The sequence below is a fragment of the Bos grunniens genome, chromosome 15 (assembly GCF_055505025.1).
Source record: "Bos grunniens cultivar Pamir isolate PY7600 chromosome 15, Bosgru_T2T1.0, whole genome shotgun sequence".
Taxonomy (NCBI): domain Eukaryota; kingdom Metazoa; phylum Chordata; class Mammalia; order Artiodactyla; family Bovidae; genus Bos; species Bos grunniens.
Genome location: NC_141179.1, coordinates 6,986,954 through 7,001,144, shown reverse-complemented (window position 1 = coordinate 7,001,144; position 14,191 = coordinate 6,986,954). Strand labels below are relative to the sequence as shown.

The 14,191-nt window shown below is 40.9% G+C and overlaps 1 protein-coding gene across 12 annotated transcripts in view; it reads left to right on the top strand.

Moving 5' to 3' along the window:
• Nucleotides 1-14,191, top strand: part of YAP1 (Yes1 associated transcriptional regulator) — a 135,905-nt gene that overhangs the window by 117,418 nt on the left and 4,296 nt on the right. For all 12 annotated transcript variants that reach the window (XM_086338888.1, XM_086338884.1, XM_086338886.1 and 9 more), the window contains 2 exons: nucleotides 8,301-8,431; nucleotides 13,187-13,299. In XM_086338888.1, coding sequence (XP_086195014.1) covers nucleotides 8,301-8,431; nucleotides 13,187-13,299 — 244 coding nt within the window. The remainder of the gene's footprint in view (nucleotides 1-8,300; nucleotides 8,432-13,186; nucleotides 13,300-14,191) is intronic.

Genomic DNA, 14,191 nt, shown 5'->3' with positions numbered 1-14,191 from the left:
CTTCTTTAGAGATAGACGTAACTTTCAACATGAAATGTTTCAACTGAAATCAGTTTTTGTAGACAATCCAAATATGTCCCAAGGCTGATTTTTAAAACAGCTATGCCAGATTTACTCAATTACAAAATAATGTTCATATTCATCCAAAATGCTTTAATAATTGCAATAGAATGGATGTATTCTACATAGGTATATGTAGATATATACAGGCATTATTTTAAGATGGATAGTATGAAGAAAGTTTATATAAAATATTTTTGATTAAAAAATTCAGATTATGTAACTTCATTTCATATTTATCCATATTAAAGTAATTATTTTTCTATAAAGGCACTGGGCTTTCCTGGTGGCTCAGACGTTTAAGAATCTGCCTACAATACAGGAGACTCTGGTTCAATCCTGAATCGGGAAGATCCCCTGGAGAAGGGAATGGCAGCCCACTCCAGTATTCTTGCCTGGAGAATCCTATGGACAGAGAAGCCTGGGGGGATACAGTCCATGGGGTCGCAAAACATCGGACACAACTGAGCAACTAAGCTCGCAAAGTCACTAGCAAAAATTCTGTACACTCTGAAACATTTTCAATATTTTACTACAAAATTGTTAATTTTATGCAGTGTGTTCACTTTCACATTTGCAGTCCTTGGCTAAGAATACAAAGAATTATAAAGCTTACTCACAGTGAAAACCCATGATCTAATTGTTCCTCACTGGCAGCAGGACAGCTTTAGGGAGGAACTCTCTCAGTTAACCTCACTCCACATTCACTTTCCTTTAAAACCTGACGAGGCAAAGCACAGAGTCAGACACTTCTGAGATTTCCCATCTCTATATGGATGTGTGTGTGTGTGTTTATGTGGAAGTGGGCCTTATTGTTTTCATATTCATGTGAACTCCAAACTTATATTTAAGAAGTGGGGAGAAGTTGGCCTGTTTTCCTGCATAAGTACATATGGTTTTCCTCCCCAACTCTTGACAGTTTCTTTAAAATATCAACAAAAATGTTGATCTTCCTTATTGAAGTCCATGAAATAAATTATGTTCACAGCAGATGAAAATGTTAACAAAAGAATTAATGCTTTGGGGAGGGAGCTACCAAGTCAACTTCAGTTACTTGAAGTCGTTTTGTTTTTAGCAAATACTGAGCTATGTGAAAATATACCCATCTTTGGATAATATATGTATAAACTATTATATATCAATTATACCTCAATAAAACTTCAAAAAGTACTTCTAATCAACCCTGGTTGGTTTTGGGATTTTGTTTATTTTTCCTGTAACTAGAAGTTTCGAACCTCAGCTGAATATTCATACCTGGTGTGTATGGGTTCCGTAATCTGTGTATATGTTATTTGTATTATTGGCCTTACCACATTACATGTGTTTTCACGCTGTATTCCCTACTGTTAATGCTAACATCATCCTGCCACCACTCCCAGTAAATAAAGTGGCATTTTTCCCCCCTTGTTCCTTTCAAGTTCAGTTTAGGTGAATCCCTAGGTTAGTTGCTCTTAGTCTTGACTCAAAAATAGATTTGATGAGAAGTATATATTTCCGTATCCTGTCGGGGGGGTTGGATATCTTCTTGAGCAACTTATAAGAAAGATCGGCCGTCTTATTCACATCTCTAAATTACCTTTCTTTGTAAATGTGGATAGTTGGTTCTTCAGTGTCTGCTGACAGTAGAAATTCAGTTGTTAAAGACAGCAAGAAGTAAATATCTGTCAGCTTCAAACAAGCAATGTGGCAGAATGAGAACATGGAGATTTTGCACATGGCAATTAGCTTTGGCTTCATAAAACCTTAAAAAAATAGAAATGATCAAAAAGGGTAAGAAAGTTGTGAAGGACAATATGAAAGTATAGGCAGTTTATTAAGTTGTTTCAGTAATGATCTATTTGCTTCATGTTGCAAGAAGTCAAAACTAGGTACACAGAAAACAAAAGAATGCCTCTTCCCGAGTCATCAACCTCATCTGGAGCCTGTAATTTTACTCATTTTAAACTTTACTGCTTTTAACATCCTCATATTTTAATAGCAATATAAATTCTTCAAAGTGTTTAGAAGCTCTTTTATGCTCCAAAGCATCCATTAATTTATGCACTTTGTACCTTTAGGGACAGAGAAGAAATAGTGAAGGAATGATTATAATATCTTGTGATAAATGCTGAGATAAGCGTGTACTAAGTGCTAAGTACATATATATGTCAGGCTGAGAAGAGAAGCAGAAGGAAAAAGGAGCAAAGCAAAGGTATAGCTATCTGACTGCAGAGTTCCAAAGAATTCTAGGAGAGAGAAAGTCTTAATGGAAACAGTGAGAGACTTTATTTTTAGGGCTCCAAAATCACTACAGATGGTGACTGCAGCCATGAAATTAAAAGACGCTTGCTCCTTGGAAGAAAAGCTGTGACAAACCTAGACAGAATATTAAAAAGCAGAAACATCACTTTGCCAACAAAGATCTTTTTGTCAAAGCTGTGGTTTTTCCAGTAATCATGTATGGATGTGAAAGTTGGACTGTAAAGAAAGCTGAGCACCGAAGAATTGATGCTTTTGAACTGTGGTGTTGGAGAAGACTCTTGAGAGTCCCTTGGACTGCAAGGAGATCCAACCAGTCCATTCTAAAGGAAATCAGTCCTGAATATTCATTGGAAAGAGTGATGTTGAAGCTTAAACTCCAATATTTTGGTCACCTGCTGCTGGGAATGATTGAAGGTGGGAGGAGAAAGGAACGACAGAGGATGAGATGGTTGGATGGCACTACCGACTCAATGGACATGAGTTTGAGCAACCTCTGGAAGCTGGTGATGGACAGGGAAGCCTGACGTGCTGCCGTCCATGGGGTTGCAAAGAGTCGGACACGAATGAGTGACTGAAGTGAACTGAACTTTGCATTGATCAATGCAAAGAAATAGAGGAAAACAATAGAATGAGAAAGACCAAAGATCTCTTCAAGAAAATTAGAGATACCAACGGAACATTTCATTCCAAGATGGGCACAATAAAGGACAGAAACAGTATGAACCTAACAGAAGCAGAAGATTGGAAGAAGAGGTGGCAAGAATGCACAGAGGAACTATACAAAAAAGATCTTAATAATCCAGATAACCATGATGGTGTGATCACTCACCTAGAGCCAAACATCCTGGCATGTGAAGTCAAGTGGGCCTTAGGAAGCATCACTACAAACAGACCTAGTGGAGGTGATGGAATTCCAGCTGAGCTATTTCAAATTCTAAAAGATGATGCTGTGAAAATGCTGCACTCAGTATGGCAACAAATTTGGAAAACTCCGCAGTGTCCACAGGACTGGAAAAGGTCACTTTTCATTCCAATCCCAAAGAAAGGCAATGCTAAAGCATGTTCAAACTACCGCACAGTTGCACTGATCTCAAACACCAGAGGAGTAACGCTCAAAATTCTCCAAGCTAGGCTTCAACAGTATGTGAACCAAGAACTTCCAGATGTTCAAATTGGATTTAGAAAAGGCAGAGGAACCAGAGATCAAATTGCCAACATCCATTGGATCATAGAAAAAGCAAGAGAATTTCAGAAAAACATCTACTTCTGTTTCATTGACTATACTAAAGCCTTTATGTGGATCACAACAAACTGTGGAAAATTCTTAGAGATGGGTATAGCAGACACTTTACCTGCCTCCTGAGAAACCTGTATGCAAATCGAGAAAAAACATTTACAGTTGGACACGGAACAGCAGACTGGTTCCAAATTGGGAAAGGAGAACATCAAGGCTGAATATTGTCACCCTGCTAATTTAACTTATATACAGAGTAGTCATGAGAAACGCTGGGCTGGATGAAGCACAAGCTGGAATCAAGATTGCCAGGAGAAATATCAATAACCTCAGATATACAGATGACACCACCCTTATGGCAGAAAGCAAAGAGGAGCTAAAGAGCTTCTTGATGAGGGTGAAAGGAGAGTGGAAACGTTGGCTTAAAACTCAGCATTCAAAAAACTTAATCTCAGGGCATCCGGTCTCATCACTTCATGCAAAATAGATAGGGAAGCAGTGACGGATTTTATTTTCTTGGGCTGCAAAATCACTGCAGATGGATACTGTAGCCATGAAATTAAAAGACGCTTGCTCCTTGGAAGAAAAGCTATGACAAACCTAGACAGCACACTAAAAAGCAGAGACATTACTTTATCAACAAAAGCCCATCTAGTTAAAGTATGGTTTTTCTAGTAGTTACGTGTGAATGTGAGAGTCGGGCCATAAAGAAAGCTGAGCGCTGAAGAATTGATGGTTTTGAACTGTGGTGTTAGAGAAGACTCTTGAGAGTCCCTTGGACAGTTGAATTTCATCAGCAGCTCTATGGATACGTGTTTGAGCAAGCTCCAGGAGTTGGTGATGGACAGGGAAGCCTGGTGTGCTGCAGTCCATGGAGTTACAGATGAGCAAACCAGTTAATAATCCTAAAGGAAATCAGTCCTGAATATTCACTGGAAGGACTGATGCTGAAGCTGAAGCTGCAATACTTTGGCCACCTGATGCAGAGAACTGACTTACTGGAAAAAACTGATGCTGAGAAAGATTGAAGGCGGGAAGAGAAGGGGATGACAAGATGAGATGGTTGGATGTCATCACTGACTCGATGGACATGTGTTTGAGCAAGCTCTGGGAGTTGGTGATGGACAGGGAAGCCTGGTGTGCTGCAGTCCATGGAGTCGCAAAGAGTTGGACACAATTGAGCAACTGAACTGAAGTGAACAGGGTGTTAAAGACATAATGTCCATCTGTGTAATTCAATCTAAAGATGGAGATGGGGTCGTTCTGGAGAATTACCTAGAGAAGGTAACTGGATCTTAAATAGAAGTATTGTTTTTTTTTTTAGTCAAGAGAAGAATGTATGAAAGACATAGTATCAGAGGAAAACATGCCATATCACAGACCTGCAGTCTGTGGGGAGTGCAAACTGTCTTTGTTTTAAAGTCACTTTGTTACTTTGTAAGATGAAAGTGGGGCGTGGGTGATGTTAGATAGAAGATACAGAGAAAACCAGTAAATGGGATCCCCAGAAGCTGCTAAGAGCCTAGGTTGGCCTAGAATAGGAGTTGGCGGTGGGGAATCCATTTTTTAAGCCTGGAAGAGAAGATGTAAGTATGAATGAAGATGGCTTTGTGGGAGCAGCCCAGGGTGACAGGGGGAACCAGAAAACCATGATTGTGGCTGATGACCTGTAGTGTCCTGATTTAAATGGGAGGGAGCTGGAGAAAGGGAGAGCACGTGAGTGACTGGGGGCTTGGGAGAGTGTGCCAGATTTGGAGTAGTAATCATGAGAATGTGAGAAAAAGTAACCAAGAACCACCCCCACCCCCAACCACGACCACCACCAAAAAAAAAAAAGTAAGTGATACTAGAGGCCCAGCCAAGACCAGAGAATTAATTTATGATAATCTGGATAGCTGTATGGTTTTTCTCTTAGCATTTCTTAGCAATCTCAGCATAGAAATGAAGCAAGCATATTTTTAGCATTGATTCATTGTTGGAATTTGCTGTGTTGAAACAAAATTTGTGTGTGTATCAAGAATCTTAAAGGTACTTGTGTGTATTTACAATGATCCGCTCAGGGCTTCCCTGGTGGTTCAGTGATTGGGGGTCCACCTGCCAGTTCAGGGAGCACAGACTCAACCCCCCACTCGGAAGGAGGTCTCGGGGTGGCTGGGCCCCATGGCGCGCGCACCTGCGCACTCAAGCAGAGCTCTGCAGCAGGAGGGGCTGCAGCCTCGGGAAACAGGCGCCCTCACGCAGCGCAGCTAGAGAAAGCTCACACGTGACAGGGAAGACCCAGCCAGCACAGCCAGGAATAAATACATTTTAAAAGAAATTTTAATTTTGTTCTTTGTTTTTTGTTTAATCATTCTGGAGTAACACATATATAGGCGTCTAATCAGAAGGGAAACATATCACCTTAATTACTAGTTTATGTGCTATAAGCCTTTAAGGGAAACGACTTCAGCAAACAAACTATGTATTCTATAAAATAGTCCTTGGGCTCATTATCATGTTGGTAAAATGGCTAGACCATGGAACTAATTCAAGGTGTCTTCTCATAAGTTATGGTATAAATTTTAGGAATGTTGTCAGCATAGTATGAATAAAAAATCCAAGAGAGAAAAGTTAATCAAAACATTAGACTGTGACCTACTTTCAAAATTCAAATTAGAGTTCCAATATTTTGAGCTCTAATTTCTGAGCTCCCTTAGTACTCTGTGCACTATAATTTTTTGGTAGAATCCAGCAATTTAAAAAATAATTTCTCATTTTATGTGAATTTGAGAAGAATGTAAAATATATACTTGCTTAAAATTTCAAATGAGAATTTGATGATAATTTCATGGTTAAAAGATGTTTTCACCAGAAGATACAGAATATTTTATAATACAGGTATATGGAGTTCTGGTTCTTAACTGTTCAGAAAAAAAATAAAAATAAAAATAAAAGAAATTTTAAAGGAATAAATAAAATGATCAGGCCTGAGTTCAAGCTTGTAGGGGAAAACAGCCAGTAACCTGGAATAGTAAGAGTTCTACCTCTTATTGGGTGGAACTGGGTGGAAAGAAAAAATACGGTCCCAGAAAGCAGGATGAGCATGTGTAAGATTTCTGGGAAAGAACTTTGTATACCAGTTCAGGATATGACAAGGGAACTGCTGATGGAAATACAGTAGTGAACGGTGCTGTTGCAATGTAGAAATCCAGGAACTTCAACATTAGATTACTATATAGATTTTGTGCATGGCTGTTGATAGTTCCCGAGTGGTAAAGTGCAGTTTGAATAAAGTGAAACACTGATCATTGTCCCAAACGTGCGTAAAGATTGTATAGGCAGGTTTGGTTTTGAATAGCAAGGTCTTGGCTGTACAAATGGGTGGTTTTGAGGTATGTGGGGGTAAAGATCATTGGAATCCAGAAATTTACAGAGCTCCCATGTTGAATAAATCAGCTGCATGATGTATAAGTAATGAGAGATCATGGCATGTCTTATGACTAATATTGGAATAGTAGTGAACATTTTTAAGAAACTTAACAACTGGAGTATGATATGAAAATGTTTTCTACTGATGAAAAATCGGAGGTATAGTAAATACTACTGTTTGTTGCCTAACATACTTGAAGAAAATGCTAAATTTCAGTTACGGTTTAATGAAATAAAGATGTAACTTTTTTTCTCCATCGAAGTTCACAGACCCTCTGCATTCTGTCATGACTTTCTGGCTAAGAAACCATTTAAAGGATGGTGTATCTAGAAGGGAGAAACCTGAGTTAAAAAGTGGTTGTTGCAAAGTCTAGAAATGTTGGTGCAGAGCTCAGAGAATACCTCCACGGCCTCTGGACCCAGTGGTGCCCTGGGAGGGAGGGTCTTGGAGGTGGTGTGTGCCTCGGTGAGCAGGCTTGCCCACTTGCAAGAGCTGGGAAGTGTCCTTTGTGATAGAAAGCCACGTTTCAAGTCAGACCAAAACTGTCAAGGAGGAGAAAGCTGATCTCTAGCAGAAGATGCTGATGAGAGCTTGAGAGGCACAGTGGAAATCCTCAGAGAAGGGTGCGGTGAATGGATGAAAAGGTGAGGAAAGGACAAGCTGGTAAAGAAGGTGTAGGACTTGGCCAGAGAGAAGTGAACTAGCCTTGGAGCCCTGGGCAGGTGAAAAGCTGGGACCTAGAATGTTTGAAAGCATGTTGGGGCAGGCCTTCTGAAACAGTCAGTAGTGATGGCTCACAGCTTTTGCTCAGTTTCCAGGTGGTATCCTGCTGAGAAACTGTTGGATACCCCTGAAGATATCCGTAGCTCAAGACTGAAAAACCTGAAGTCAGATTGAGTCGCTTGATACCAAAGTGTAAAACAGTGCAGAAGGGCAGTGAGGAGTGTTGGTGTCTTGGTAAATCACCAAATTTTGTTCTTTTGACCTTATTTTTATTACTGGTGCCAAATATATGAAACTGTATGAGAGCTGGTCAGACTTGCCACCCTATTCTAAAGGAGGGATTTAGGCATGTCTGCCAGAATAAAATAACAAGAGAAAACTAAGTAGTTAAGTTAGTTAAGTATATGTTGGGGGGTTAGTAAGCCTGGATAAACTTTCAGTTTATGTAATTTAATGTTCAGTGACTTGAAATGGAGAGAAGAACTTGGCCCTTCTGACTGGTCAACTCAATAACTTTTAGATGTTAATACTTAAGCTTTATATGTACAGGGTTATTACTTTAAATCTAATGATAAATTTGTTAATTAGTGGATTGATTCTGTTTGTGTTGATTTTTTTTTTTTTTTTTTTTAGGAATTAGCTCTCCGTAGCCAGTTACCAACACTGGAGCAGGATGGTGGGACTCAAAATCCAGTATCTTCTCCTGGGATGTCTCAGGAATTGAGAACCATGACGACCAATAGCTCAGATCCCTTTCTTAACAGGTTGGTAAGAGTTGCTACTGGCCAACATTTGAAAAAAATCACAGCTTACAGTGTTCTCCTTAGTTCTTATATATAATAAGCTGTTTGAACATCCGTATGGGCCAAGAACCACGGCTGTAAATGAATCTCTCCATAAAGGGCTCGTACAATAAAGCTTGAGGATTAGACGCTGGCTGCTGTGAGAGGAAATGAGCTGTTGAGACTTGTAGAGGGGATACTTACTCAGAGTCACGTGTTTGCTTGTGCCTGTGCTGTTGACTAACAGTTACTTGCAGAATCATGAAGGAACATGTGAATGCCTTTCTATGAAAGCAGGAAAAAAAAAGGCATCTTAAACCTGCTTAGGGCAGCATTATAAGAATCTTTGGAAGGAATTTTCCACCTAAGTGTTCAACCTGAGAAGTTTCACTACAGGAGCACTGTAAGGCCTCATATTCTTAAGGGCTATAGGTCAAGGAGATAAAAAGTAAGGTTGTGTCTCTTTCAAATAATGTGTTAATATTAAAGAGTATTCCAAAATAGCACAGTTAAGGATGATTTTTAGTGAATTACCAGAAATCTTGGATTTCGGGCATATTGCAAAGATGTTATTATATGTAGTGCTGTGTTGAACAGGCTGAGACAGATCATCATCTTTGCCTAGAAAGGCATTTAAAACTAAGACTTGACTACAATTATTTCTTGTAGATTGTCAAATATTTATGGAGTTTCGATTTTTAAAATAAGGAACAAATGCTTTCTGGTCTTTGCTTTTGTTTGTAATCAGTTTTAGACAGTGCACTTTTAAGAATGTTGAAAGGTATATTGATTTAGGAAGGTTATTATGCTACCCTTTCAGTTCTCACAAGTTGAATTGAAAACAGCCAGACCCTAAGAAAAATAAGATATCTTGTCATACCAAAATGTTTAGTACAATAAACTTGCTTTACCTTAAGATTAGTGCTGGTGGCCTGATTGACTGGTTTGATTTCAAAGGCCATCTAAGAAAAAATCAAAAGGGAAATGAAAAACTCCTGAAAACAAATGACATTGAAAACAGGACAACTCAAAGGCCATCTAAAATGTATTTAAGTTTTGTATTTACTCTCTGATACATGCAGTTTAAAGTCCTGCCAATAATTGAGTGTATTTATAGAAAATTATAATTCTGAGGTTAATAGCCAGAAAAGTCATAGCCACAGACCTTTTTTCCCCCACAGAGGAAATTTCAGATCAATGTAATTCCAGTACCCATGTCACTGAAGGCTTGTGTTTATTGGTCCAGGGATAAAATGAGACCATCTAGAAAAGAGGGATGGAGACCACACAGCCTCCTGGTAGTGGTTTGTGCAGATTCTTAGAACTTTTGATAAAAGCTGAGCTACAGTTTAAGATTCTCTTTTCTGGTAAAGAACAGAGTGAATCATCCCCAGAGTTGCTAGTCTCAGGGCAGAATCCCATGTCTCCTGTCTGTAGTACCCCATTTTCTAAAACACACATGTAACTCTAGTATTTTTCTTTTCAGAAACGTTGGATGGTTTCCCCCACTGCCTGTATTTAATTTATGATATTCCTTAAACTCTAAGCACTTGTTCCCCTAACTTGCCATGGAGTTGACTCTGGTGGTGGTGGTACATTCACTCGTCTCCTTTTTACTCAGGTGTTTCAAGGCCAGCTCCGGCATTCTGCTCCATTAAACCTTTCCCCTGTACTTTGAAAGTTTGCTCTTCTGAAAGCACTGTAGCCCTTGTATATGTATTTGTTCCCCTCCCTCCCTGAAGTTGTGAGCCTCTCAGAAAGCATCAGTTGCAGGCTGTTGTCATTAACCTCCGATTGCTCAGCCTTGTCTCATCCCTGTCACATAGTAGCAGATGCTCAGTGCGTGTCACTGGAGGGAGATGGGGGCTGCAGGGAGCAGTTCCTAATCAGGGAAATGGCCTTGTGAACTCTGTCCTCAGGAATGCCCATGTGCTTCCCCTGAGGCCTGGAAAGAACTCTGAACAACTGTGTAAATTCAGCCATTCTGTAACAGAGTCTTGAGTGTCTTGATATGTGCCCCGTGGTGAGCAGTGGGAATAGAGTGATGACTAGGACCAGGCCCTTGTCCCAGATGGAGTCAGGCAAAATAAAAACAAACCACATCCTGAGGGCTTCTCCGAAGTGGCTGCATTGTGTACAAATGGTCTCAGAGGCAAATTCGTGTTTTCTTGGATCTGTGTGAGGCTTTCGAATCTTGCCAAAATCTGACAGAAGCATTGAACTAGTGGTTGCAATATACAGTGTGAAAGAGGGAACAAGGCAAGTGCATTGAGTAATGTAGGGAAGAGGTTTAAGGGCTTGGGCTCTCAACCTTGAGCAACTGTGAAAGCTTGGTTTTAAAGCTTAGTTATTTTTTATTTCATTTTTGTGTAAACTGAACAGCTCTTCAAACGTCCAAGCTGTGAGGAAAGTTAAGTTCCCTCTGTAGTCAGTGACTGTTAAGAATTACAGTTGCCTTTATTTCACACTGTGCTGTAAGGTTTTCTAGAATTAGGAGAACCCCTGACTTTACTGTCGATGCCACCTGGTGTCTCCGTGCTACTAGGTTAGGGAAGTCTTCTGTTTATGAAAGTAGTGTTCTGAGGATATTTACCATCAGATCAGATCAGTCCTCAGTCGTGTCTGACTCTTTGCGACCCCATGAATCGCAGCACGCCAGGCCTCCCTGTCCATCACAAGCTCCCGGAGTTCACTCAAACTCACGTCCATCGAGTCAGTGATGCCATCCAGCCATCTCATCCTCTGTCGTCCCCTTCTCCTCCTGCCCCCAATCCCTCCCAGCATCAGAGTCTTTTCCAATGAGTCAACTCTTGGCATGAGGTGGCCAAAGTACTGGAGTTTCAGCTTTAGCATCATTCCTTCCAAAGAAATCCCAGGGCTGATCTCCTTCAGAATGGACTGGTTGGATCTCCCTGAAGTCCAAGGGACTCTCAAGAGTCTTCTCCAACACCACAGTTCAAAAGCATCAGTTCTTTGGTGCTCAGCTTTCTTCACAGTCCAGCTCTCACATCCATACATGACCACAGGAAAAACCATAGCCTTGACTAGACAGACCTTTGTTGGCAAAGTAATGTCTCTGCTTTTGAATAGGCTATCTAGGTTTGTCATAACTTTCCTTCCAAGGAGTAAGCGTCTTTTAATTTCATGGCTGCAGTTACCATCTGCAGTGATTTTGGAGCCCAGAAAAATAAAGTCTGACACTGTTTCCACTGTTTCCCCATCTATTTCCCATGAAGTGATGGGACCGAATGCCATGATCTTCGTTTTCTGAATGTTGAGCTTTAAGCCAACTTTTTCACTCTCCACTTTCACTTTCATCAAGAGGCTTTTGAGTTCCTCTTCACTTTCTGCCATAAGGGTGGTGTCATCTGCATATCTGAGGTTATTGATATTTCTCCCGGCAATCTTGATTCCAGCTTGTGTTTCTTCCAGTCCAGCGTTTCTCATGATGTACTCTGCATATAAGTTAAATAAACAGGGTGACAACATACATCCTTGATGTACTCCTTTTCCTATTTGCAACCAGTCTGTTGTTCCATGTCCAGTTCTAACTGTTGCTTCCTGACCTCCATACAGATTTCTCAAGAGGCAGGTCAGGTGGTCTGGTATTCCCATCTCTTTCAGAATTTTCCACAGTTTATTGTGATCCACACAGTCAAGGGCTTTGGCATAGTCAATAAAGCAGAAGTAGATGTTTTTCTGGAACTCTCGCTTTTTCCATGATCCAGCGGATGTTGGCAATTTGATCTCTGGTTCCTCTGCCTTTTCTAAATCCAGCTTGAACATCAGGAAGTTCATGGTTCACATATTGCTGAAGCCTGGCTTGGAGAATTTTGAGCATTACTTTCCTAGCGTGTGAGATGAGTGCAATTGTGCGGTAGTTTGAGCATTCTTTGGCATTGCCTTTCTTTGGGATTGGAATGAAAACTGACCTTTTCCAGATTTTTTTTACAATATTTACCATACTTGTATGTAAATCTGTGATACTTTTCATTCAGCCTAAAGTAAAAATCTATCTTGGTTCTGTTTTTCTCAAGCTATGTGCCTTGCAGGGCTGTTTTGGTTTTTGTTTTTAATCAGTTCCTTCCATTGGAACTCTCAGGACTCCTATTTCATGCTGAGGTATTTGTTCAGGGTTCCCCCCACTTTCCCAAACAGAAGCAAGGAAATCAAGCTAGTGAGTTCTGTTCTTATCAGCAGTGACTCATCTGTTTTGGCCCAGTTCAAAAAGAAATTCTGGTTCTTTATTTAGGGTTCATTTTTCTGGCTTAAACTCTGCATGAGCCGAGGAATTCAGCAGGAAGCTAGCGCAGGCCTGTCTTATTACCACCTAAAAGCTGTGTTTTGACCCATGCCTGTGACCACTGCCACTCAGGGCACAGAGACCTTGAGACAGATGAGCTGTGTGGAGCCCCCCGATTCAAACGGCGTTACACCGAGTTTCCTGTCACTTAGGAAAGCTGGGTGTATCTTGCTTTTCCCTATGACCACAGAACCTTAGGAGAAATTTTGACCCCCTGAGGTTGCCAGTCTGAATTAGGATCAACTTGTCCATTTCGCTTCGTAGCACAGGAGCTTGGTACCAGCCCTGAAGGAGGGCACTTGTTTCAGATGCTGCAGGGCAGGAGTCTTTGCTCACCCTCCAGGAATCACATTGGTACTGAGCAAGTGTTTGTGTTCACCTTGGAATCTTTTCTTACGTGTGTTGCGTCGGTCTGTGACCCTCATTCTTCACAGTGGCACCTATCACTCTCGCGATGAGAGCACAGACAGCGGACTCAGCATGAGCAGCTACAGCGTCCCTCGGACCCCTGACGACTTCCTGAACAGTGTTGATGAGATGGATACAGGTTGGTACTTTTTGTTCCTCTCGGTCATCTAGCTTTCAGTCAGATACAGTCATTTTATTGCTGGGTCTGATAAACTATAGTGAGCCAAGAGTATTCAGAAGAAAACCAGGTAAGATCCTATAAACTTAATTGAGCCCTGCTTTGTTGTTGGTTTTTTTTTTTTCTTTTTTTTAATAACGTCTTGTAATTGAAGTCTTTTCCGAGCTTTTAAATGTCATGGATGTCTTATCTCTATTTGACATGACTTAGCATTTAAAATATTGAGTTAATGGGCAGGGCAGTTGAGGACCATATTAGAAGTCTCTGTTATATGGATATTTATTCTTAACTTCAGAGCAAGAGCTCTGTATTTGATTTATATGTCTCTGTGTATGTGATTCTTTGTCTGCTTCCCTCTTTTTGTGAGGGTCTTTTGTCCAACTTAGGTGATGCGCGCCTCAGGTTGGCAGGTTGGAAAGGTTGGGCGGTGGCCTTACCTCCTTTCTTAGAAGAGTTTCAGGAGCTTGAAACCTGCCCCACAGAAGTGGTGATAGAACCCTTGCTCCTGTGGCTTACCCTTTGACCTGGACTTGGCAGCTGTCAGAGGGCACGAGCTGACTGGGCAGTGAAACGGCTCTCCGGCTAGCTGGCCCCTCAGCTGGCCGCTTCTGGGAGCATTTGGCGGGGATGGTGTGCATCCAGCCCATGGCGTCCGTGTCCCTGGGAATCCACACCACCATCTCGTCATCTGGATCTGAAATCATCCGTACGAGTCCCCTCAAACCCATTTCACTCGTAACACTTTTCCTGTCTCCCCCGTTTCTCCCTTCTTTCTAAACTTTTATAACAATTAATCGTTTTTGTTAGTTTTTCTGAAAGCATATTCCATTGAAGTGTTCATGAATGTTAACAT